At 42.5% G+C, this 26,497-nt stretch overlaps 1 protein-coding gene across 6 annotated transcripts in view; it reads right to left on the reverse strand.

Annotated features, from left to right (window-relative positions):
• Window positions 1–402: 402 nt before the first annotated feature.
• Window positions 403–26,497, reverse strand: part of LOC103114034 (S-adenosyl-L-methionine-dependent tRNA 4-demethylwyosine synthase TYW1) — a 230,545-nt gene continuing 204,450 nt past the window's right edge. For 4 of the 6 annotated variants that reach the window (XM_060173557.1, XM_060173555.1, XM_007523657.3 and 1 more), the window contains 2 exons: window positions 4,484–4,651; window positions 403–1,558 (listed from right to left, as the gene is read on the reverse strand). In XM_060173557.1, coding sequence (XP_060029540.1) covers window positions 1,337–1,558; window positions 4,484–4,651 — 390 coding nt within the window. In that variant the 3' untranslated portion in view covers window positions 403–1,336. The remainder of the gene's footprint in view (window positions 1,559–4,483; window positions 4,652–26,497) is intronic. The other 2 variants (XM_060173558.1, XM_060173556.1) reach the window with 2 other exon arrangements.

The following is a 26,497-nucleotide window of genomic DNA, read 5'->3' on the forward strand; positions in this document are numbered from 1 at the left end:
TTGAGCTTTTGTTTCTTGACACTTTATTCTGCTTTAAGGTGTTATTCCATCCCTAGGCAACAACCACTAACACAGCTGAGTTCTGAGGAGATTCTGCCTCACACCGATGATGCATCTCCCATCTCATCTGCCCAATAATTATGCCAACAGAAGCTGAGATTAAATAGAGGCCTGAAGATGTGAAGTCACAAAAAGTATGTTATCTGTTACATGTCACATCCCATGTCACTAGTGTTTTGATTTCGTCACTTTAAAAATATAGAACCTAGTTTTCAACTACATGAGTAGGTAGACTATATTATGTCACTCTGTAGAGAATAGAGGGTGTTATGAAATAACTAATAGAGGAGGGGGTGAGGGCTTAGAAGCAGACTGCAAGCATCTTTAAACTCTCGAAAGAAATTGTGTGTATTTTACAAAAGTTTTTTTTTTAATTAATAAAATCTTAAGATAAAAGACTTTTTGAAATAATGAATACATTAAAAACTTGGACCTTTAGGAACAGATTATATAAAGCAGCCCTGGCTACAAATGTGAAAAAAAGATGACAGCCTGCTCTAAGTGCAGTGATGAGAGGCTTCAACATCAACCTGACATCAAGGGCCTTACTGTTTCAAAGTTTGTGAGACTATTCAGTGACAGTATACAATTCCTCCTAAAGAAGGAAGTTCTTACTTTAATCCTGTCAGCATATCACCTTCTATTTGGCAGAATAAGCTCTAGTACACTTTTTGATCCAATTCAACTTTATAAAGAGTTGTTACTAAGTCAAAAATTTACAGTAATCTGTGCATTTAAAAAATAATTGAGAATTTCAACAATCTAATTTCAGGATTTTATAAGAAAATGTAGGTCTTTTTCTGAGGGGGTGCTCTGAGGGGGCACCATATATACTTACCTCAAGGTAACACAACCACCACCATTCCAAGCCAATAGCCCACAAGGGGAAGAAGAACAAATATAACTGATATTTACTTGCTACAACAGTCTCATGAATATCATTCACAGTAATTATTACTCAAAACTGTTAATTAAAATTTAATGATCACTGTGTGATTACCCTGCCCCCTACCTACCAAAGATTTTCCTCTCAGAAGTAAAGTTAGGAAAGTAACTAAAGTTCTGAAAGTGCTGAGCTAAATGCCAGGCACTCAAAAATGTGGTTTCCTTCTCCTCAACCCAGGAAGATGGCTTGCATCCCATGTTCCATCTATGTCTTCTTTGCATCATATGAAATAAAATTTGTGAAATCTGTCCTTGGAAAACTCACAGTGGAGTTTAAGAACTTTTAGGGGCCATTGGTTTTTGTCCTTCAGTCCCCTAAAACCAGACGATCTCAGCATCCAGAAAGACTTTTTGATTTGATTTTTCTCTGATGTCTTATGTCCTTGGGATCAAAGCCTCTTTCACTGGCACCGAATAATGCCCAGTGAGGAGTTTTGGCCATATAATCCTTTGTGCTGAAAGTTTTCGACCCACCACTGTGTTCATATTCTTGGATGAGATCCTGGAAGCGATCATAATCGATCCATGTCCACCATTCTCCGTCAATCTTAAACTGGAAAAAACAACAACAACAACAAAAAGATCAGCTTAGAAGTAAAAACAAACATGGAAAGATCAAATAAATATTTTTTAAAAAGTAAAAAAAATAATCCTAATTTTTGTTCTATATAATGTTAGGAGAAAATTCATGTTTTCAGATATCATTTGATATTAAAGTTGAATATATAAGAATCAAAAAGGAGGGATACTTTTCCTTGGGGATAGCTGCTATACTCTGGAAGATGTAACTGCTGAAAAGAGAATGCAGTCTGGAATTGAAGGTCAAGTTTATCTTGAGCAGTATTACTGAAAGAGGTTTAATTCCACTTGGAGGCACAGTCATGTGTTAATGGTCAAGCTAATTCTAATTCCTGTTGTCACTTTTTAAATTGATATGAATTTTCACAGTCCTGTTCGCAGCAGGTAGTACAATCCTTTTTATTATTAAGTTTTGCTAGAGTTATTAGTGTAACTTCAATCAATGACTTTTAATTCTGTGTTGCCAACAAAATGATTTAAACTAGCCTTTTTAGCCTGACATGGATACGATATCTCATTAGTAGGAAGCCTTGTTAAGAATTTCAATTTAATAATGGGGAATAATCCAATTTGTACTCTCTTATAGTAATAGCTTCTCAAAAGTCACTGTAGAACAATGACCATAAATACAGAAAACAGAAATTAAGTTGAGTAGGCAATGAAGAAACTTATTAATTGATCTGTGAAGGTTTTTAACTGAAAGCTTCTATTTGGCATTTGTTTGTGTAAATAGATAACACATTAACAATTGATTTATAAATATCTTTTCTGTTACATCAGCATCTTAAAGAAAAAAAAAACTGATTATATACCAAGTTAAGTAATGCCATGTTTTAACAGAGAAAAATGTAGGTTCTTGGATTTCAAATATTAAAATATGCTGAATTTAGATGATAGAAGTCCATCGCTAAGAGCTTTCTAGGAGGAAAAATGCCAACTAAACGGAAGTGTTTAGTCTGTTTATGAATCATAGATGTTTTCTTCTAATAAAACCTTTCTCTGAAATGGTAACCCAATGGTTCTATGGATGTTACAACCTATAATGTAAAATCCACATTGCACCATCATCTTTCCACCCCAAACTGACTGACTGTGAGAGTGTTCTCTACCACAGTGAAAGGCAATCACTGTCATGTCCAGGTGCTGAGCCTCAAAACTATGGAGTCAAGAATGGCCCTTCCTAGGCTGGCCAGGCAACACAGACTGTTCCTTAGCAGCAGTTGTATCATAAGTGCTCTGACGCCACCCCAAGGAAGGTCCTTACTTCTGGGACTCATCAAGTCTTCCAGATAGTGAGAATATAAATTAGTCCAAACCTTGTGAAGAGCAGTCTGGAGAACTTTCAGAAGCCTAGAAGTGGACCCAACTATAACCCTGCAATTCCTCTCCTGGGCATATATCCCAAGAAACCAAACACACTCATCCAAAAAGATTTGTGTATACCTATGTTCATAGCAGCACATTTGTAATAGCAAAAACCTGAAAACAACCCAGGTGTCTGTCCAACAACAGATGAGTGGCTGAGTAAGTTGTGGGATATATACACAATGGAATACAACTTAAGTATTAAAAATGGCAATTTCACCTTCTTTACTTCATCTTGGATGGGGCTTGAAGAAATCATGTTAAGTGAAATAAGTCAGAAACAGAAGGATGAATATGGGGTGATCTCATAGACAGAAATTGAAAAGCAAGATTAGAAGGGGAAACACAAAGCAGAACTTGGACTGGAGTTGGTGTACTGCACCAAAGCAAACAACTCTGGGGTAGAGGTGTGTGTATGGGGGGGAAGGTTCAGGTCCTGGAACATGAGGGCAGAGAAGGACCTAGTGGGGGTTGTATTGTTATGTGGAAATGTTATGCATGTACAAATTACTGTATTTTACTGTTGACTGTACACCATTAATCTCCCAATAAAGAAATTAAAAAAAATTGCAAAGTCTTCCAGATAGCTATTTTTTTTTTAAATGGGGGTGTAAATGTAGTTGTTGGTACATGTGTAAAATTTCTCAGTTTTCTGCAAAACACTTTCACCCTCAGCCTAGGTCTTCCTCTACCATCAGGCACCAGGGCCTGGGATCCCCACCCCCACCTCTCACCTTCTGCCAATATTTTCCTCTAAGTATCTGATAGTTTGTGGTCTAACATCCAAGTCCTTGATCCACTTGGAATTTATTTTTGTATTGGTGAAATAGAGTGGTTCAGTTTCATTAGTGGTTCAGTTTCATTCTTCTGCATGTTTCAACCCATTGTTTCCAATACCATTTGTTGAAGAGACTCTGCTTTCCCCATTTAATAGTCTGGGCCCCTTTGTCAAAGATTAGATGTCCATAGGTGTGGGGTTTCCCACTTGTTTTAATGACTTAACTTTACCAAGAACTGAATTTTTCCTTGGCACAGAATTATTTGAGAAATATGCTATATTCAAGTATCTGCTCTCCCTTTAAAAAAAAAAAACTTTAAGGGAGAAAAGAATAAGAAACCAAAATTCCAGGAAAAAAAATTTCTCCAGATGCTAAGATTCAAAATGATCAAAATAGCTCCTCAATATTTGTTCTGTGAGACACATTTCTATGGGGGTTGTTTACTATATGAGCTTTTTGTTGTCATCCTATGGCAAGAATAGGTTATTGCAAGGATATCTAGTTTTGGTTTTAGTATGCCCTTTTAAAAAAATTAACAATCCAGAAAGCACTTAAAGATGTCTAGATGGAGGCTAAAAATAACGTGACTTCACATGAAAAGAGTTTACAATCCCAACAGAAATAAGTTTAGAGCTTTCTCAATATTGGATTTAGGAAGGGTGACAAGCAAACAATCATTATAATACTGATGGGAAAACAAAATACGAAGAAAGGGGCAATCAGGCCAACATTGAAAGAAGATGAGCTCCTCTTACCTTTTTGTGAGCTATCAGGAGGCAATTAGAATGTTCATGTTCACAGGCAATTTCATAGCCGGAAATCAAATCAACCAACTCACGCACAAAGCGTACCACCTCCTCATGCCAGGGCACATTTGCCATGGTAAGACTGCTTGCTGAGCTCTCTCCACAGTAGGTAACACCCTGCACAAAAGCATCATAATAATCATACAATCACAAACCTATTAAATGTCAGATTAAGAGTTACAGAGCCAGGAAGGCTTCTACAGGTTATGCAATCCAGTCTAGTGCACATTTTCAAGTAAAGACAGGGATATGAAGACCATACCATGGCTTGGAACTCACAGGAGTAGTTATGAACAAAGCTCTGAAGCTCCTAGACCAATGCTCTTTCTACATTATGACATTGCTGGTGCTTGGGTATCTGTGTTCTGCTTATGTCATAATTCACACAGTCAGTCATAGAACCAGTAATAGTTTTCCATGAAGATTCCTTTGTGCACTATAGCAGATTAATTTTCCAGAAATTATAATACTAAAGTACAATAATGAAGGCAAAGCTGACACCCATTCAAATTCACTGAATAGTTTACTCATTAGGAAAATAAAGCGAGCTGCCATTTTTTAATCAGCGTTTGAAGTTGGTAAATACAGAGCCAGTGGGGATTTCTTCAACATTTATTCTCTAAGGAGATTCTTTTGTAAGACATTTTGTTATTGATGTGAATATATATAAATATAACTGGCTTTGTTTTCCCTTTCTTATTTTACATAGAGACAGAGAGAGAGAGTGACAGATACCACAGCACCAAAGCTTCCTTCAGTGCAGTGGGGGCCAGGCTTGAACCTGGGTCCTGTACATGGCCAAACATTGAGCTATTTCTCTGGCCTGGTATAACTGACTTTAAAATATATATTTTTTTATTTATTAATGATAAAGATAGGAGAGTGAGAAAGAACCAGACATCACTCTGTTACATGTGCTGCCGGGGACTGAATCAAGACTTCATGCTTGAGAGTCTAGTGCCTTAGCCACTATGGCACCTCCCAGACCACCAGACTTCTAACTCGTGAATTCCACCTGAAAGCTCGGACACTTGAGATATAACTCAGTTCTCTACTTGTTAAATTACATAGTAACAAATTAAGTTTTACTGTACCCAAGTGTCAACAACTGTGCTATAAACCATTATCCTTCAACAAAATGATTTATTTATTCCCTTCTGTTGTCCTTGTTTTTTGTTGTTGTAGCTATTATTGTTGCTATTATTGATGTTGTTGCTGGATAGGACAGAGAGAAATGGAAAAAGGTGGGGAAGACAAAGAGACACCTGCAGACCTGCTTCACCACCTGTGAAGTCACTCCCCTGCAGGTGGGGAGCTGGGGCTTCTAACTGGGATCTTTCTGCTGGTTCTTGCGCTTTGCGCCACATGCGCTTAACCCGCTGCAAGGTAAGCCTGGCATAACATCTATTCTACCACTGGACAAAACTCCTCATCTAGTATTTAACTGGCTACATTCTCTAATCTCCCATCAGGGAGGCATAGCCCATCTGACATCAATTTCATCACATATCATATAACTGGTGGGATGATACTTCTAACTTTTGAGCTCAGAGGGCAAGGGATGTACCTCCTCCTTCTCTGTGCCTCTAACTAATTTATTTTTTTTTTATTTATTTTTTTTTTTCCTCTAGGGTTATTGCTGGGCTCGGTGCCTGCACCATGAATCCACCACCCCTGGAGGCCATCTTTCCCCCTTTTTGTTGCCCTAGTTGTTGCAGCCTCGTTGCGGTTATTATTGCCATTGTTGCCGTTGCTTTGTTGTTGGATAGGACAGAGAGAAATGGAGAGAGGAGGGGAAGACAGAGAGAGAGGGGAGAGAAAGATAGACACCTGCAGACCTGCTTCACCGCCCGTGAAGCGACTCCCCTGCAGGTGGGGAGCCGGGGGCTCTAACCGGGATCCTTAACGCCGGTCCCTGCGCTTTGCGCCACGTGCGCTTAACCCACTGCGCCACCGCCCGACTCCCGCCTCTAACTAATTTATAACTGAATGACCAAGCCACGTATTCATCTAGGACATTAGACTCCTAAAACTCTTCTCTGACTCCACTCACATATTTCAGGATTTCCCTGCTCTTTCATGATTACGAATCAAGTGATTCCCATTGAGTAGAAACTACTACACACGTGAAAGAGTGGAAATATTCCACAATTCTGTATGGAAAAAGGGTGTGAAGTCACAGTAATACATTTGTTTTGTGAGATGTATTCTGTAAAGACTGAGGCTCCATAGACAGTTACAGTACTAAGAGTACAATAATGTTAAATCACTTGACAACAAATAATTACTAAGCACTTGGTATTCTCAAGGTGCACTGCTAGCCAGAGAATACAAGAACAGTATTTCATTTACAAGTAGATTGTGTTATTAAAGTTCTTCAATAGGCAGATGTTTGTGGCATGAAACACAGTTTCAAAACAAACAAGCAATAATGACAGTTAAAATCCTCAAGCTAGCAAATAAAGACCTGCTTAAGCCTTTCAATGAACCTAAAATATATGTTAATTTACAGGGACTAATAGAAAAATATTTTATGAGACTAGGAATGAAAGAAAAGAAGAAATCAATATAACAATGAAATGGCTTCAATTGATTCAGTTTGGATAAATGTGCTTAATGGAAAGTAATCTAAACCATTATTGAATTCAGACGTTATTTGTACTGAATCTTGAACCAAGACTATTAAACTTGTGTTATTATAGTAATTTTAATTTTGAGAAAATTTAGGCTTAAGGGAGATACAAGCAGCCTGGCATAGGCTAAACAATACATTTTAGAAATGTCCTGCTTTCCCCACATGAGACTACCTTGTGTGCTGGCTATGGAAGACTACCCAAACCTCTGCATAATCCCTCCCTTCATCACACTGGGGAGATATAAAGGATAGGATGTTATTGTGTCTGCTTCTGCAGAATCGGAGAAAGCATCACTAGCTTCTGCTACTACAACAGAATATTAGCAGGTTAAGGTCCATTTATATTCAGCTTCACATCTGGAGGATAGCAGTGTGATTTTAAGAGGCAGGATTTAATGTTCCTATCTAATCTTTTTGAAGGGTAGGTGCCGGGAGGCATTTTCTTTCTACCAAGAACATACATAAGGATCAAGTCAGTGGGTACATCCCCCCTCCTCTAATTTGTTGAAGGTGAAAGGGTCTAGTCCACTAAACCCAAGTCCTGTCTTTATTGGAAGTCTATTTAGCCTAATCTCTGTTTTTCTAGACAGACTAGCTATGCACTTACTGAATGTTTACTAAGACTTCGTGTTAGTCTACTACTAAGTGCTTATTGCCATAATGGAATTTGAAGCTACCATAGCATGGCATATTGCCAGCTCTCATTAAATGTGTTATAATTTTAATTTCTCTCTTTTTCATTTTTATTTTCAATTTCTTTTTTTAAAAAAACAAGTAAAACAAGTTACCTTTTCAGATATTATGTAGTATAACCATAGGGAGCAAGAAAACGTTAACTTCTCTATTACGTAAACAACTCAAAATCTTCTGAGGCAAGTACAATGAAAAGATTACTTAAGACTCAGCATAATGGGATATGGGAGAGACCAGCACACTTGAATGATGGCCCTTTAGGTCACTACTAGGCCACCCCATCATCCGGGGCCCATGTCAGAGGATCCTGGGATTCCCACATAGATATGATGGGCTTAGACTTCTAACAGATCCCTCTCTCCACCATCACTGGTCATCTCCATTAGGAACAACATCATAAACCCTCTTCTTGGCAACTATAGGACCTTGCCTTCAATGGAGAACAAGTGGTAGAAACTGCCCCACTCTCCGAAGGGAAGCTGGGTCACTCAAGGAAGCTGCCACTAAAGGAAGAGTGGTCCTAAAATGAGTGCAGCCTAGAATGTTCTTAGCTTTGGCCATGCAATGTGAGCTCAGAATGATAGGGATGCAGAGGTTACATAGGCTCCTGTGCTAAGTATGAATAGACATGGTCAGATCACTGGGGCCTACAGTTAACGTTATTTATATAATTTCTCCACATTTGGGAGCTACTCTCTGCCCTGACCCAGCTTTCTAGTCCTATTTCCAACGGTGACATCATCTTCCCAGACAATACTTTCAGCCCACCTGCATGTCAGGCTCCATTAACAACTATCCCTGTTTGAGAAGTTCCAAATCTCTGCTGGCCATGAAGAATAGTTATGCCATGGGTTGCATAAGCCTGTGGTGGATACAGGCCTGACAGGCTGAGATTGCTTGGAATGTTCCCCCACATTCAACTTACTGACTTCACTTGAATTATAAAAAGAAAAGAAAAGGGAGGAAAGGAAATCTGAATGATGAAACATGAGAATGACTCAGTCTACCATTTTTGGTGTTGAAGATGCAGGGATATATCTCAATACATGGTACATATCATGAGTAAGTGTGGGCAGCCTTCAGAAATTGGAAAAAGAAAAAAATCATTTTTTCTAGTAGAGCCTCTTACCTCAGAAAAAGAATTCCGCCAGCCAAAATCTTGATTTTTAACCCTTTGAAATTCATGTGCCATCACACTTTTCTAAGCCACTAAATTTGTAGTAATTTGTTACAGTAACAACAGAGTATTGGGCATTATACCAAAGTAAAAGACTGGGGTGGGAGAGGGTTCGGGTCCTCGAACATGATGACAGAGGAGGACCTAGAGGGAGGTTTGATTATTATATGGAAAACTGAGAGATGTTATACATGTATAAACTACTGTATTTTACTGTCGACAGTAAACCATTAATTGCCCCAATAAAGAAAAAAAAAGTGATGAATCCTTACCACAATAAATCATACAAAACAGATGTATGCAAGGTAAGCTTAATAATCTTTTCTACCCCTTCTCTCAATTAAAACATTGTTTATAATCTGATCTAGGGGATGAGAAGCCAGTATAATGGTCATGCAAAAGACTTTCGTGATTGAGGTTCCAGCCCAGGTTATATCCTCAGCACCACCATAAGCCAGAGCTGAGCAGTGCTCATCTCTTTCCCCATCTCCCACCCTCCCTCTTTCATTAAAATAAAAATAAATAAAATCTGATCTATAGAGCTGGGGGACATGATGCACTGGATAGGGCACAGGCCTTGTCCTGTATGCAGCCCAGGCTGGATGCCAGGAGACACATGGGAGGTGCTACAGCCTTGGGGATTACTCTGGTGCTGCGGCGTCTTTCCATCTCTCTAAATGCTAAAGCTGCCCAGGAACAGTTAAAGAAAGCCTGATACATTTTGTCCATATTTTTATTACATAAAAACATACATAGTAAGGACCTGGCAGTTGAGGACAAATTATTATGTGCAAGGACTCAGGTTCAAGGCCCCAGTTCCTACCAGCAGGCAGGAAACTTCATGACGTGGAGAAGCTAAGTGCTGCACGTGTCTCTCTTTCTCCCTATCTCACCTCTCTTCTCAAATTCTCTCTGTCCTATCAAGATAAATATATACTTAAATGTTTATTTATTTATTCCCTTTTGTTGCCCTTGTTGCTTTTATTGTTGTAGTTATTATTGTTGTCGTTACTGCTGTTATTGTTGCATAGGACAGAGAGAAATGGAGAAAACAGGGGAAGACAGAGAGGTTGAAAGATAGACATCTGCAGACCTGCTTCACCGTTTGTGAAGCAACTATCCAGCAGGTGGGGAGCCAGGGTCTCGAACCGGGGTCCAAACGCAGGTCCTTGTACTTTGGGCCACGTGCCCTTAACCCGCTGAGTTACTGCCCAACTCCCAATAAATGAAATTTAAAAACTACTATGGGGGCCAGTCGGTGGTGCATCTGGTTAAGTGGACACATTACAGTGCACAAGGTCCCAGGTTCAAGCCCCTGATCCCCACCTGTAGGGGGAAAGTTTCACAAGTGGTGAAGTAGGGCTGCAGGTGTCTCTCTGTTTTCTTCTCTCTATCTCCCCTACTCCTCTCAATTTCTGTCTCTATCCAATAATAAATACATATTTAAAAAACATTAAAAAGAAAAGCTAGTATAAACATGGGCTGTCAACGCCCATGTTCATGGGAAAGCAATTACAGAAGCCAGACCTTCCACCTTCTGCACCCCATAATGATCCTGGGTCCATACTCCCAGAGGGTTAAAGAATAGGAAAGCTATCTGGGGATAGGATGGGATATGGAGTTCTGATGGTAGGAACTGTGTGGAATTGTACCCCTCTTATCCTATGGTATTGTCAGTGCTAGCATTTTATAAAAATTTAGGGTGGGCGGCAGTGCAATGGGTTAAGCACACATGGCGCAAAGCGCAAGGGCCACAGTAAAGATCCCAGTTCGTTGTTCCTACTCATGAACACAGAATGTGAGCTCTGATCTAGAGGGATGCAGAGGTCACATAGGCTCCTAAACTGATTATGGGCTGATTATGATTATGTGATCTGGGTATCACATCAAATAGATGGGATTTACAGTCAACAATATTTATACCCCTTTCCCATATTAGGGTACTACTCTATTCTCTGATCCAGCTTTCTGTTCCTTTTTCCAGCCATGACATCATCTCCCCAGACAATAACTTGGATTCACCTGCATATCAGATTTTAAGCTCAGGGGAAAAAGAAAAAAAAAATCTTGTATGGCTGCAGGCCCTTTGAAATTTAACTAAAATATGCCTACTAGCTATCTACAAAATGGAGGATCACCCAACTATTCATCTGCACTACTCCAGCCTTTAGGTGCATGATTGGTCAACAATTTGTTTGGCTTTGTATATTAACTCTCTTTTCAACCACCTGGTTCCAGATGCTAGCATGATGCCGACCAGACTTCCCTGGACAGACAACCCTACCAATGTGTCCTGGAGCTCCACATCCTGAGAGCCCTTCCCCAATAGGGAAAGACAGGCTGGGAGTATGGATCAACTTGTCAATACCCATGTTCAGCAGGGAAGCAATTACACAAGCCAGACCTTCCACCTTCTGCATCCTACAATGACCTTAGGCCCATACTCCCAGAGGGTTAAAAAATAGGAAAGCCCCATCAAAGTTCCATAAAGCTATTTTAAGAGAATAGAACAAAAACTACAATCATTTATCTGGAACCAGAAAACACCTAGAATTGCCAAAACAATCTTGAGGAAAAGAAACAGAAATGGAGGAATCACACTCCCAGATCTCAAACTATATTATAAGGCCATCATCATCAAAACAGCCTGGTACTGGAACAAAAATAGGCACACAGACCAGTGGAACAGAATTGAAAGCCCAGAACTAAACCCCCACACCTACGGACATCTAATTGATAAGGGGGCCCAAAGTATTAAATGGAAGAAGGAGGCTCTCTTCAATAAATGATGCTGGGAAAACTGGATTGAACCATGCATAAGAATGAAATTGAACCACCTTATCTCACTAGAAACAAAAATCAACTCCAAGTGGATCAAGGATCTGGATGTTAGACCAGAAACTATCAAACACTTAGAGGAAAACATTGGTGGAACCTTTCCCACCTAAACCTCAAGGACATCTTTGATGAAAAAAACCCAAATGCAAGGAAGACTAAAGCAGAAACAAACCAATTGGACTACATCAAATTGAAAAGTTTCTGGACAGCTAAAGAAACTATCACACAAACCAGGCGCTCCAGATAAGTATACAGCCATTTGGCTCTCTGAAGCCTCGTGTTTAACGAAGGCACTGCAATTGTTTTTCTCCCTCTTCTTATTTTTCTGAGACCCCTCCACCATGGGTGATCTTCACATGCCATACATCAGACAAGACTGCTTTGTCTTAAAAATGACTAAAGGTCTCCCCACCATGTTGTCCCCTTACGATATTGCTAATTCCCACCAGTTAAAACCATCACAACAGTTGCTAAGGATGCTCCCACCTTCCCAGCATGCCTTTTGCCTCTCTCCACTCCCTTTCCTAGCCATTTCTATTTCCGACTTGCCACTTCCGGTATTATCTCATAAAACCCACTTCTGTTCTTGGTTCCACTCTTTTTTCTCTCCCACATCCCAACCTGGAGAAGGGGTGGTGTGCAGAGCAGGAGGTGGCAATTGTGGTCTGACGCCATGTGGCCTAACCCGCTGTGATCACACCCAACTCTGGGGCCCCACATCAATGAAGTGTGGTATTACCTTGCTGTCACGAGTCCCTGGATCCTCTCAACCACTCGCAACACTAGCCCGGCAAACTGGCACCTGAACTCTGGGCCACTGGTTCCACACTAGCGGCAGATGTACAAAGGCGCTCCAGATAAGTATACAGCCATTTGGCTCTCTGAAGCCTCGTGTTTAACGAAGGCACTGCAATTGTTTTTCTCCCTCTTCTTATTTTTCTGAGACCCCTCCACCATGGGTGACCTTCCTCCTTATGAAGAGGTTTCCCAAACCCTCTACTCTTTTTTCATGAGACAGGTTTTCTATCTCTGGGGCACTTTGCTTGGGGCTGCACCATGGATCCTCTTGACCATGGTCGCAGCTTTCAAGAGATTATGCAGTGCCCCCTCCCAAAAGGCTAAGGGACCTTGAGGGTGCGATCCAAGGTTTAAGGGAACAGGTCATTCTGCTTACCTAGCACCATACATGCTTGAGAAAGCTAAGTCTGCCCCGATCCTGACCCAACCTAATCCCTCTGCATTTCACCCAGAGGCTTCCATTTCAGCAGACACATCTCTGGCTGCTGCCGCCACTTCTACAGCTCCTCCTACCATGGCTCCACCCCCCGCCTCTATGCCACTATCAGACATAGAATACCTTTGCTGGCTTCGCGACGTAGCTTTTTCTCCAGAGCAAGTCCACACATTCCCAGTAAACGTTGCCCCCAATAGACAGACACCTCAGGCGTGGTACCCATATTCCTCCACAGATCTTTAGGAACTTCACCATACCATTAAAGAGGATGGATACCATGCTCTGTGGACCATATCTGTCTTACAAGGCCTTCTCTGGAACCTTAATACCCCCCAAGACTGGAGGGACGTAACTCGTGCTACGCTCCCAGGCCCGCTCTCCCTTCCATGGGAGGCATATTTTAGAGATGAATGTTTACAGCAATCCCAGAGAAATAGTCAGAATCAGCCCAACTGGGAATTTGACGCCCTTTTTGGGGTGGGACGCTGGGAGACAGGACTTCAGCAAGCAGACGGGAAATTCCACCACCGGCTATTTTGATCAGGTACACCTCTGTGCATTACAAGCGTGGGAACAGTTAATGGCCCCCAAGGGAGCGGCCTCAGCTCCCATTCTTTCCCTTCACCAAGAACCTGATGAATACCTAGTGCTGGGAAATGGTGCAGATGCAGTCACATCTGCCACGTTGACCCATCAGTCTATTGCTAGTTCCCCCGAGAGTTGGGACATTCTCGGAGTGCCGGTTGTGCCCTCAGGGCATTCTCTATTCCCCACGATATTTGGAGTGCTTTGGTTACTCCCCCCCTCCCATTCTCACGAGTTATTATCCTACCCTGGCATGCTATGGTAGGATATGGTAGAAGCCCTTCTTCTTCCGCACCTCTCTCTCTTGCCGGCTTCTTCACTTCGGTGTTTAAATGCAGGAAAGGTTACTGCATGAGGTGGCCATTTTTGCTAACTCCACATAACCCAACCTGTTTCTCTTTCACCCAACTCTGAGGTGCCAGCACAAATAAAGATTTGTGTTCCCTCTTCGCTCCGTTCTCCTCTCTCTCCTCTCCACGGCACAGCCTGACACCTGGTGCCCAACGTGTCCCGCACTCACGCCCCGCTGGGTGGCCCAGCCTGAGGTCCAGAAAAGTCGCACAGACACAGGTAAGTGGCAGCTGCCTGACTCTGCGGCCCCGAGTTTCCCCCCACCATGGGATTTTTTCCGCTTTACGAGGAGATGTCCCAGACATTATATCCTTCTCTCATGGGACAGGCTCTCCATCTCAGAGACGCTTTAATTGGAGCTACACCGTGGGTTCTTTAGGCTATATTTGCAACTTTCAAGATATGTACAAGAAGTCCTGCTAAAAGGTTAATAGACCTTGAGGCTGAGACACAAGAGTTAAAGGATATGTTCTCTGCGCTTAATCCCTCTAAGCCTTCTGTAGCTTCCACTTCCGTGACTCCTCCCTCCGCTGATACCTCATCATTAAGAGACCTTGAGGCTGAGATACTAGAGTTAAAGGGGATATGTTCTCGGAGCTTAAACACCCGAAACCTTCTGCAGTCTGCCCCAAGAGTTCTGCTCCCGCAGACATGTGTTTGGTTTCTCCTGCGGCAGCTTCCGCTTCCATGACTCCTCCCCCCGCTGATACCTCATCATTAAGAGACCTTGAGGCTGAGATACAAGAGTTAAAGGATATGTTCTCGGCGCTTAAACACCCTAAGCCTTCTGCAGTCTGCCCCGAGAGTTCTGCTCCTGCAGACACATGTAAGGTTTCTCCTGCGGCAGCTTCTTCTTCCATGACGTCTCCCCCCCCCCCCCCCCCGATACCTCATCATTAAAAGACATTGAGGCTGAGATACAAAAGTTAAAAGAGGTGTTCTCGGCACTTAACCACCCTAATTCCTCTACAGTTTGCCCCAAGAGTTCTCTTCTGGCAGCTCCGCGAGTCACTACCCTAGCAGCTCCCACTTCCGTGACTCCTTCCCCCACGTCATCAAACCAAGTCCACACCTTCCCGGTAAATGTGGCCCCCAATAGACAAAACCCTCAAGTGTGGCATCCATACTCCTCCAAAGAACTCAGAGACTCAAGCAGGCAGTGAAGGAGGACAGGCTTCATGCCCCATGGACCAAGTCCATTTTATGCAGCTTTTTCCAGCACCTTAATACTCCCCAAGACTGGAAAGGCTTAACTCGTGCTGCGATCCCACAACCCCTCTACCTGCAATGGGAGAGATGCTTTCGTGATGAATGCTCTAGACAATCCCAGAAAAATAGTCACAAACAGATAGAATGGAATTATGATGCATTGTTTGGAGTGGGAGAGTTTGAAACTGAAACTCAGCAGGCAGAAGCCAAGTTTCAAACTGGTTATTTTGAAAAAGTACGCATCTGCACAACACAAGCATGGGAAGGGTTAACCCTATCCACAGTAGAGGCCTCAGTCCCCATTAACTCTCTTCGCCAAAACACTGATGAATCAATCCTTAGCGAACTTCATCTCCAGGGTGCGGTCAACCTTAGAGAGAAAGATTTATAATCCTGAAGTCCACTCTCTCCTCCTGCGTTCCAGTGTCTGGGATGGCATGATTCTGGAATTCCGTCAGGCATGCCTCAGTCTTTAACACCAACACCCAGATAATTAGATTTTATATATTACCCAGACAAACAATCCCCTAAACCTCTCTTTACTGAGCTTCCTGGTAATTCCCCTCAGTACAAAGAACTTTATGCTGTTTTCCTTGCATTAAAAGCTGTACCAGAACCCTTCAACCTTTTTTCTGACAGTGTGTATACTGTTAACTTCCATGGCTTGCTCGTGCTTATGTGAGAATTGATGACAACCCACTTTCCCCTCTCTTGATTCAAATCACCTCTATGCTCTGTTCTCGAACCCAACCACTGTATACTCAACACCTTCGTTCCCACAGCCCTCTTCCTGGTTCCCTGTCCGAAGGGAATACTGAAGCTGACCGCCTTGCCTGCACAGGAACTCTCCTAGTCTCTGTCTCTGATCCTGCTGACTTTCATTCCCTAACTCATGTTAATCTTAAAGGCCTTTGAGCTCGATTTCCTGATGTTCCTATACCACAGTTGAAACATATCCTTGCTATATGTTCTTCCTTCTTCTTCTTCTAGCATTTGCCCTTCTTCCGTAGCCAGTCAACAGTGTCAGGTTGAGCCTGATGTAAAGTTTTGAGACCTCCTTTGAATCTGGAGAGGTGGCAGTCGTTGACTATGTGGGTCATAGTCTGCCTGTAGCCGCAGGGGCAGTTCGGGTCGTCTCTGGCTCCCCAGCAATGGAACATAGCGGCGCACTGGCCATGGCCTGTTCGATAGCGATTGAGGAGGACCCAATCATAACGTGCCGGGTTGATGCTTGCAGGGGTCTGTGATGAGGTGTTTGTTCTTTACCTCAGCTGACTGCCCACTCTGTTTCCAAGAGACTGGAACAGAGAAGTTCAGTGTAGGCGTAGGAGACTAGATTGGATGACAAGACGTCAAGCGTTGGACAGGGTGGACGAAGATATCCGCGTATATTGGCAGGTCCGGTCGAGCTTAGACGTGGGAAATGAACTTAGATGATGCCGCATCCTGACGAATATCTGGCGGGGCAATGTTGCTAAGAACTGGCAGCCATGGAACCGGGGTGGAATGGATGGTTCCAGAAATTATCCTCATAAAGGAATGTAATTTGGAATCGACCAAGTGGACATGGGGGCTACGGAACCATACTGGGGCACAGTATTCTGCAGTGGAATAGCATAATGCCAGAGATGATGATCGAAGTGTGGAAGCGCTCACGCCCCATGAGGAGCTGGCCAGTCTTGCAATGATGTTATTCCTCGCGCCCACCTTTGCTGCAGTTTTTATGAGATGTTTGTGAAATGACAGAGTGTGATTGAGAGTAACGCCAAGATAGACTGGCTGGGCTTCATGCCGGATTCTCGTATCGTCAAGCTGCACATTAAGCTCACGCGAGGCCGAGGCATGGTGTAGATGGAAAACAGATGACACCGTTTTTGCAGTGCTAGGGATTAGTCGCCATTTTTTACAGTAATCAGATATCAGAGACATGTCTTTTGTGAGTGTTTCCTCGAGGATGTCGAACTTTGATGCCTGAGTTGCACAGCAGATGTCATCCACGTAGATGAACTTCCTTGAAGAAGTTTCTGGGAGGTCATTGATGTAAATATTAAATAGCGTAGGAGCCAGAACAGAGCCCTGGGGGAGGACACTTGAGACAAGTCTCCATCTGCTAGACTTGTCACCCAGATGCACCTGGAATCTTCTGTTTTGGAGAAGAAACGATATAGTGTTGGCCACCCATGGAGGCAGGCATCTTGAGATCTTGACTAGGAGACCATGGTGCCAGACCGTGTCATAGGCTGCTGTGAGATCAACAAAGACAGCACCCGTCTTTAAATTCTTCTGGAATCCATTTTCAATGTAAGTTGAGAGGGCCAGGGCTTGTTCGCAGGCAGACCTTCCTGGGCGGAAACCAGCTTGGGCGGGTGATAGGAATTTCTCTGTAAGAGGAGAAATTCGTGACAGAAGCAGCCTCTCAAGGAGTTTGTAACACACGGAGAGGAGAGAAATTGGTCTATAGCTGGCGGCCAGTATTGGATCTTTCTTTGGTTTCAAAACTGCTATTATCTTCGCACAACGCCAAATTTTGGGCATAGATTCGGATTCCAAGATATGGCACAGGAATGTAGTGAGCCACTTCTTTGTCGCGGGGCCCAAGTTAAGAATGAGTTCTGGGGTGATGTTATCATAGCCAGCAGCCGTTTCCGGTTTAACCCTCTTCAAAGCATCTTCCAGTTCAGACAGTGTAAAGGGAGAGAGTTTTGGAGATGGACAAGATAACCGGAAGCGGGATGACCACTCACGGGAAATTTCTCTTTTCCAGACTGGGTCGATCTTAGCACGTCCAACTTGAGTTAGGTGACTGGCCACTGAGTTTGGAGATACGGGAGGATGGGAGATGGGAGAGGGTTGGCTACCGGCATCCAGACTATGAAGAAGCTTCCAGGCCTTCCTACTTGAGTGGGTGAAGTTCAGACTTTCCGTGAGTTGTTGCCAGAGGGCTTGGCTTGCTGCATCCAGGGAGGCAATGAGATGGTCGGCCACATCTGGGTCGCCCGTCTCATCATACTGCTTTAGTAGTTGCTCGCATTCAGCATCAAGACAAGGCATATAGTTAGCACGTCTCCCACGAGGAATGGCTTGGGAAGCTGCTTTGAAGATGGCTTGGCAGAAGCGCCTGTAGGAATCTTCAGAGGGGATAGAGTTAATTGGAATTGCAGGAATAGATTTGTTGGTAAGATCACTGAACAGACGCCAGTTTGCTTTCCGAAAGTTCCATCTTAGTTTCTACGAGCACAAAATCAGTGGGAGCTGGAGACCAATGTGGATGACAGCTGGGCGGTGATGACTGTGCAGGAAGTCCTTAAGAACTTGTCTCGTAGTGGGAAAGGCTTGGCCATTGACTGTGCTAATCCAGCACAGGTCGGGTGATGAGTCTTTATTCTTCCTGTGCAAGTCTCATAAAAACACCTGCTATTCAAACTCTTGGGGTTAACCCCCGAGGCTGCAAAGCCAATGCTCTTTGGCAAACCGATGTCACCAACATACCAAACTTTGGCAAACAAAAATATGTTTGTCTCAGTTGATACCTTTTCTAAATTTATGTAGGCAACGGCTCAGACGTGAGAAAGCTCTAAAAAGTTTATAAGCCATATGCTCTACTGTTTTGCTGTGATGGGCTTTCCTCTTCAACTGAAAACTGTCAATGGGCCTACATTTACCAGCAAACAATTTAAAGATTTTCCCTCTGGAACATTACTCATACCACAGGCATTCCCTATAATCCACAGGGACAAGGCATTGTCGAGAGGGCCCATCAAACCCTTAAGGCTCAATTAAATAAAGATAAAGGAGGAATGTACTCCCCCCAATATCCAGCTGGCAAAAGCCTTAACTACATTAAATCTCTTTAATATTTACAATAACTTGGACTTACCTCCTATTATTCTTCACTGGAAAACACCATCTACTCTTCCAGCTATTAAGGTCAAGTGGAAAGACCCACTCGATAAAATTTGGAAAGGGCCTGACTCCCTATTGACCAGGGGGAGGGTTTCGCATGCGTTTTCCCACAGAATTACTCCAAACCTGTCTGGGTTCCTGCATGCCATGTCCGACAATACCCGCATGATGGCACTGCTACCCCTTAAGAACAACAAATACTACAAGAGGACTAGATGCAGGATACATCCCTGGATCCATAATATGACATGGCAGAATCTGGAAAATCTGGCTTACAGAGACCTCTCTCCTAAACCTTCCCTGAATGTCTTATGTTATAACTGGCCAGTTGTGTTTTGTGAGTGAGTGTGTTGAATCACCAAAAATTTTTGTATGACCCATCTGCTCAGAGTACTCTAAAAGGTAATTGACTTTATATAAAAATGCTGGACGCAGCCAAAGTTTCTGGAGACATTCAGAAACATTCCAAAATTTTTTTCTCTCTCTTTTGACTTTTATATATAAGTTTTGGTATATATGTAAGTGCTTAGTCTTAAACTGTGTGAGTAAAGATGGATATAAATTTGTTTTTAAAATGATATGTTTTTATAACAAAAGTTTTTCTCCTCCTGTGTGTTATAACTATATGTTTATAGGTATGTTTTAAGTTTGGTAAACATTAACTTAATGGTTAAAAGTGTAACCTTGAAGCTACATTAATACCAGGCAAGGTAAAATTAATTTGCTAAGTAACTATTTAAGGTAAAGTCTAAATATTTATGTGACAATATATCCTCAAAACTAAAATGCAAATTCTCTATACAGGGTGCTTTTGGAAGGCCCCCAAAAGTGCCCTGTAAACTATCTTGTGGAAATTAATCCACAACAGATCTGGCATCAATCTGGCACTGTAAATGTTAAAACCATTGTCACTAACATGCGTTAACTCTCTAAGTAACCTGAGTCTGTTTATAATCTAAAGTAAAAATAGTTAAAAAATCAAAATATATATTTAACCAAAATTGGTCTAAAGATCCTGCTGTAGAGACTGCTATAGGAGGTCACATTAGATGACCTTTTAACAAAATTATAAAGATACTTAAACCAATTATAACTGAATCATCAATTATAGTAAACTTCTAACTTGTTAAAAGTTTTTTTTTTTCCACAAGTAATTGACTACAACTCTATCAGAGCCTTCACATGAAGAAGCATCAGCTCATATGGTAAGGTATAAAACTATAAGAAGTTCCTCCATATACAACCTATGTGAATTAACAACATTCACATATTCTTGTACACTTAACTGGTGTATCTTGTCTTGCCACCATAGGCCTGCCTTTGTCAGCCAACAATTTAAAGATGTTTCCCTTTATAAGATCACCCATGCCACAGACATCCTTTACTACCCCCACAGACAAATGGCTGTTTCCCTGGACATCACATCCACTGACTGCTTCCCTTAGATTTGAGATATGATCCCGCCTCTTCATACCAATGGATAAATTCCCCCTTCCTTACCTGGCTACCCTCAGCTGTGGGACCCTTGCTTGTTTTACTTCTTCTGCTTCACAGTAGGTCCTATAATTCTTAACAAGCTCATGGCCTTTTTGCAACAACAGATTGATGCCATAAAGATGCAACCTATACAAGCTCACTATCACAGGCTGGACATGGCAGAATATGGAGTTGCTGCAGAGGATTTGCCCCCCTCCATCAGAACGTCCACCATGTAGAGGGCTGGCTAGCCAATGATGGGTAAGGGGAAACTAGCGCTATCCAGTCAACCTAAGACAGGGCACCTGGTACTACTGGGCAAAAAATGACCAGGTGTTCCAATGACAGGTAAGACAGAAGGCTGATCCCCAACCTAAGACAGGCACAGTCCACCCTGCCACAAAATAAGTTCCGCCAAACATCAAAACATGCACCCTTATATATATATATAAGAAAGGGGGACATGTGGGGAGCCATATGTGCCCTCAAGGTTGCTACTGGCATGGCCATAGAGTCTTTGTTAAAGATAAGTTCCTGCTTCCCTACACCTTAAAGTCTTTGTTAAAACATAAGTTCTTTCTCCCCATGAATCACCCAGGACCTTCCAGATAATGGCTGATTAAAATGACAAATATTATAATATTATGTAATATAATATTATTATATTATTATTAAATAAATAGGAAAGATACATCCCCCAATACTCAGTTGGCTAAGGCACCAAACCTCTTTTTCTATAAAAAAAAAAAATTCAAATCAGGTGCCCTGCTAAGCACGAGAAGCAGATTGTTTGTGTTTCTTTCACAGGAATCCCGGGAAAAAAAAAACCATCTGGACCCTGCACACTCTGACATCACCAACTAGATGGCACGACTACAGTGGCACACCCCCCAGAACCCTAGATGTCACCTGACGTGATCTGAATAACCTGATTCTCAGACTCCAAGGACAGAACTTTTTTACTGCCTGTCTGTCTTTCCTGCTTCTGCTTTGTCATGTTTTGGCAGTTCCAGCTCACTGTCTACAGAGAAGCAGAATCCCAGCAGCTGACCTTCTTCATGCAGCGTTTCACCCCCTGCCATTTCTCCCTCTAGTCGCCTACTTTGGACTGAGACTTCTATTGGACTTGCTGGTATACCCTTTGGACACTTTAGACAATTTTACTGCAGCTTCCTTCCCTTCACGTTGCTGGTTTTTCATAGACTGACCCTGAGTAGTTCATAGACTTTACAGACTGTTGCCTATGCCATTAGATAAAAGGAAAGGGGGAGATGCTGGGAATTGTGCAGATGCAGTCACATCTGCCATGTTGACTCCTCAGTCTATTGCTAGTTCCCGCGAGAGTTGGGACATTCTCGGAGCGCCTGTTCCATCTACCATGTTGTGCCCTCAGGGCATTGTCTATTCCCCATGATATTTGGAGTGCTTTGGTTACTCGACCCCCTCCCATTCTCACAAGAGTTATTATCCTACCCTGGAGTGCTATGGCTGGCTACTCCTCCCCCTTCCTATTCTCACGAGAGCTACTCCCATAAAAGCCCTTCTTCTTCCTCACCTCTCTCTCTTGCCGCTTCTTCACTTCGGTGTTTAGACGCAGTAAAGGTTACTGCGTGAGGTGGTCATTTTTGCTACCTCCATGTGACCCAACCTTTTTCTCTCTTACCCAACTCTGAGGTGCCAGCGCAAATAAAGAAGTGTTCTCTCTTCGCACCGGATCTCCTCTCTCTCTTCTCTGTGGCGCAGCCCGACATCCCTAGCTAAATTCATTACCAGGGGCCAATCAAGTTTGAGAGAAAGATTCAGGATCCTGACGCCCGTTTTTTCCTCTTGCATTCTATTGGCTAGGATGGCATGATTCCTGACTTCTGTCAGGCATGCCTCAGTCATAAAAATGAACACTCAGACACCTGGATTATAGTGACACAGGAGACTGGATCAAGCTCTTATGAGGCAACCATTATGATGCATTATGATGCAGGCCTTTGTAGCCACCCTAGACCAGTGCGGTCGATAAGGGCATTAGTGTAACAAATTTTCAGAAAATAAACCAAGACCCCGCTTCCAGTCAGGGAACCAGAGGCCCTGAACGCCTCGTCCTAGACACCAGAAGGTTTTCATTTGAGGAAAGACTGTTGGTCTAAGTTTCATAAAAAGTTTTTCTCTCCTGTGTGTTATAGACTACATGTTATGTGTGTTTTTCAAGTTTGGCAAACATTAACTTTACGGTTTAAAGTGTAACTTTGAAGCTACATTCTTATGAGGCAGAGTTAAATGAAGGAGTTTTCAACAGGATTCTTATAAAGGTAAAATAAATTTGCTAAATAACTGAGTATTTAAGGTAAAAGTCTAAATATTTAACGTGACAATTCATCATCCAAAATTAAAATACAAATTCTCTATACAGGACACTTTTGGAGGGTCCCCAAAAGTGCCCTGTGAACTATCTTGTGGAAATTAATCTACAAATCTGGCATCAATCTGACATTGTAAATGTTCTAAAAAAAAAAAAAAAAAACATTGTCACTAACATGTGTTAACTCTCTAACCTGAGTTTGTTTAAAGTCTAAAGTAAAAATTAGTTAAAAATCAATATGTTTTAACTAAATCTGGTCTGAAGATTCTGCGCACACCTAGGGTGTGTCTCCATCTTAAATGGGTGTAACAAAAGGTAGAAAAGACCTTATTGATACGTAAAGCTCTCATATAGCTTCTCAATTAAAGAGGTAAAACCAGCCTGGGCAAATCATAGATCACACAATGGCTATGCTAATGATTCTCATGTCTGCGGCTTCTAACAATGGTTCTTCTCTTTAACTGACCACATTTTATTGTGCTTAAATTGTTTAAACAGCCTGAAAATCATACTAGAACGGCCTTCCAAAATTATAAAGATACTTAAACCAATCATAACCATCAAGTTATCAATTATAGTAAACTTCTAACTTGTTACAAGTTTTATTTTTTTTCACAAGTAAGTGAATTACAGCTGTCAAGTCTTCACATGAAAAAGCATCTCCTTATATGGTAAGATATTAAACTATATAAGAAGTTCCCCCATATACAACTTATGTAAATTAACAACGTTCACATATTTTTTTACATTTAACTGGTGTATCTCGTTTTGCCACTATAGGCTTGCCTTTGTCAAAAAACAATTTAAACACTTTTTTCCTTTATAACATCACCCATGTCACAGACATCCCTTACAACCCCCAAAGACAAAAGGTTGTTGATGAGGCCCGCCAAACACCTAGGTCCAATTAAGTAAAGAAAAAAAGGGGGATACATCCCCCAATGTTCAGTTGGCTAAAGCACCAACTCTATTAAACCTCTTTTAATATCTATAAAAATTCGAACCAGATGCCCTGCTAACCATGGGAAGCAGATTTGTATGTGTTTCTTTCACTGGAATCCCTGGAAATCCATTTGGACCCCTGTCCTCTGACATAGCCCACAAGATGGCAAGACTACATTGCCCCCTCCCTCCTAAAACCATGATGTGACCTGACATGATCTGAAGAATCTGATTCACACACTCCAAGGACAAAACTTTCTTACTGCCTTTCTCTTGCCCATCATTGTCTGCCCTTCTTGATTCTGCTTCACCTGTCACGTTTTGGCAGTTCCAGCTCACTCTCTACAGAAAAGCAAAATTCCGGTGGCTGTCCTTAGCCACCGACATAGACATGCAGCATTTTATCCCCTGGCATTTCTTCCCCTGTTTGTTGGCACTGTACTGACACTTCCATCGAACTTGCTTGTGGACCTTTGGACACTCCCTTTACGCTGCTGGGCTTTCAAGGACTGACTGCAGCAGTCCATGGACTTTGCAGCCAGCTGTCTTGGGACTCTACAATGCCAAATAGCCCTATCACCTCGCAGGCCACTAGCTCCTTCCCTTGGCAGGCCAAGAACCCTTGCCTGATAGGACCTTCCCCCAGAGGCAGGAAACACCCCTTCACCCAGCAGGCCTCCCCTTTGGCATCACACTGGCTCTTGCTGCTCTCCTACTACTTGTCCCTCTATGTCTTGTGCCAGTTCTTTTGAAAATGCCTATACGATATCATTCAGGTTTCTGCCCAAGAGGTTTCTGTCCACACCTACACTGCTACCCCCCTGACAAAACTGAGTCTTTTATAGACATTGATCCATTTAACTATGGCCATTAGGTAAATAATAAGAGAGAGAGTTATCAGGAAATTGTGAGGATGTGGTTGAGCTTGGCAGGGCTTGAACTTGAGGAGTGTGTCAATCCTGTTAGTCTCTCTCTACTGAGAGGTTGACCAAGGAGGGACTGTGTTAACCCCAAAGCTGTGCCTCGTCCTAGCAGACTCCCACTGCCTCACAAAGCACCCACATTCCTGATACTATGGACATTAGATTAAGAAAAGGGGGAGATGTTGAGAAATTGTGCAGATGGCTGAACATTGGCAGGACCCACAAACCACCATATATCCATGCACGTATTATTATTTGCATACCAATATTCTGCTTTGTCTAAGAAATGAGTAAAGGTCTCCCCACCACGTTATCCCCACAGGGTACTGCTAATTCCCGCTAGTTAAATCACAACAGTTGCTAAGGATGCTTCCATCTTCTCAGCATGCCTTTTGCCTCTTTCCACCCCCTTTCCTAGCAATTTCCGTTTCCAACTTGCCACTTCCGGTATTATCTCATAAAACACACTTCTGTTCCTGGTTTCGCAATCTTTTCTCTCCCGCGTCCCGACTTGGAGAGGGCTGGTGTGTAGAGTGGGAGGTGGCCATTTCGGTTTGGCGCCACATGGCCTAACCCACTGTGCTCAGGAAAGACAACGGGGCCCCACATCAATAAAGAATTGTATTACCACGCCGTCATGAGTCCCTGGATCCTCTCTCCCTCCTGCAATGCTAGCCCAGCACGTATGTTCACATGAATCCATAAACTAGGGCAAAATATATACCTGAGAGCAGAAGTACACAAGAGTCTGCAGTGAGTACCCCCAAACACTTCATCTGCACTATTCCAGCCTTTAGGTCCATAACTGTTCAACAATTTGTTTTGCTTTGTATGTTAACTCTCTTTTCAGCCACCAGGTTCCAGATGCCAGCATTATGCTGACCAGACTTCCCTGGACAAATGACACCACCAATGTGTCTTGGAGCTCCGCTTCCCCAGAGACCCACCGTACTAGGAAAAGAGAGGCAGGCTGGGAGTATGGATCAACCATTCAATGCCCATATTTCAGCGGGGAAGCAATTACAGAAGCCAGACCTTCCACCTTCTGCAACCCACAACGACCCTGGGTTCCATACTCACAGAGGGATAGAGAACGGGAAAGCTATCAGGGGAGGGGATGGGATATGGAGATCAGGTGGTGGGAATTGTGTGGAGTTGTATCCCTGCTATCCTATGGTTTTGTTAATGCCTCCTTTCTTAAATAAATAATTTAAAAAAATAGGAAAGCTATCAGGGGAGGGGATGGGATACAGAGTTCTGGTGGTGGGAACTGTGTGAAGTTGTACCCCTCTTATCCTATGGTTTAGTCAGTGTTTCCTTTTTATGAATAAAATATTAAAATCAAAAAACTCAATTAGAGCCCCCCCCCGCTCCCTATCTGTAGGGGGTTCGCTTCACAGGCAGTGAAGCAGGTCTGCAGTTGTCTGTCTTTCTCTCCCCCTCTGCCTCACCCTCCTCTCTCCATTTCTCTGTCCTATACAACAATGACATCAATAACAATAATAATAATCACAACAATGATAAAACAACAAGGGCAAAAAAATGGAAGAAAAAAAAAAATCCTCCAGGAGCAGTGGATTCATGGTGCAGGCACCAAGCCCCAATGATAACCCTGGAGGCAAAAATATTTTAAAAAATTTAAAA

Source organism: Erinaceus europaeus, chromosome 15 (assembly GCF_950295315.1).
Source record: "Erinaceus europaeus chromosome 15, mEriEur2.1, whole genome shotgun sequence".
Classification (NCBI taxonomy): Eukaryota; Metazoa; Chordata; class Mammalia; order Eulipotyphla; family Erinaceidae; genus Erinaceus; species Erinaceus europaeus.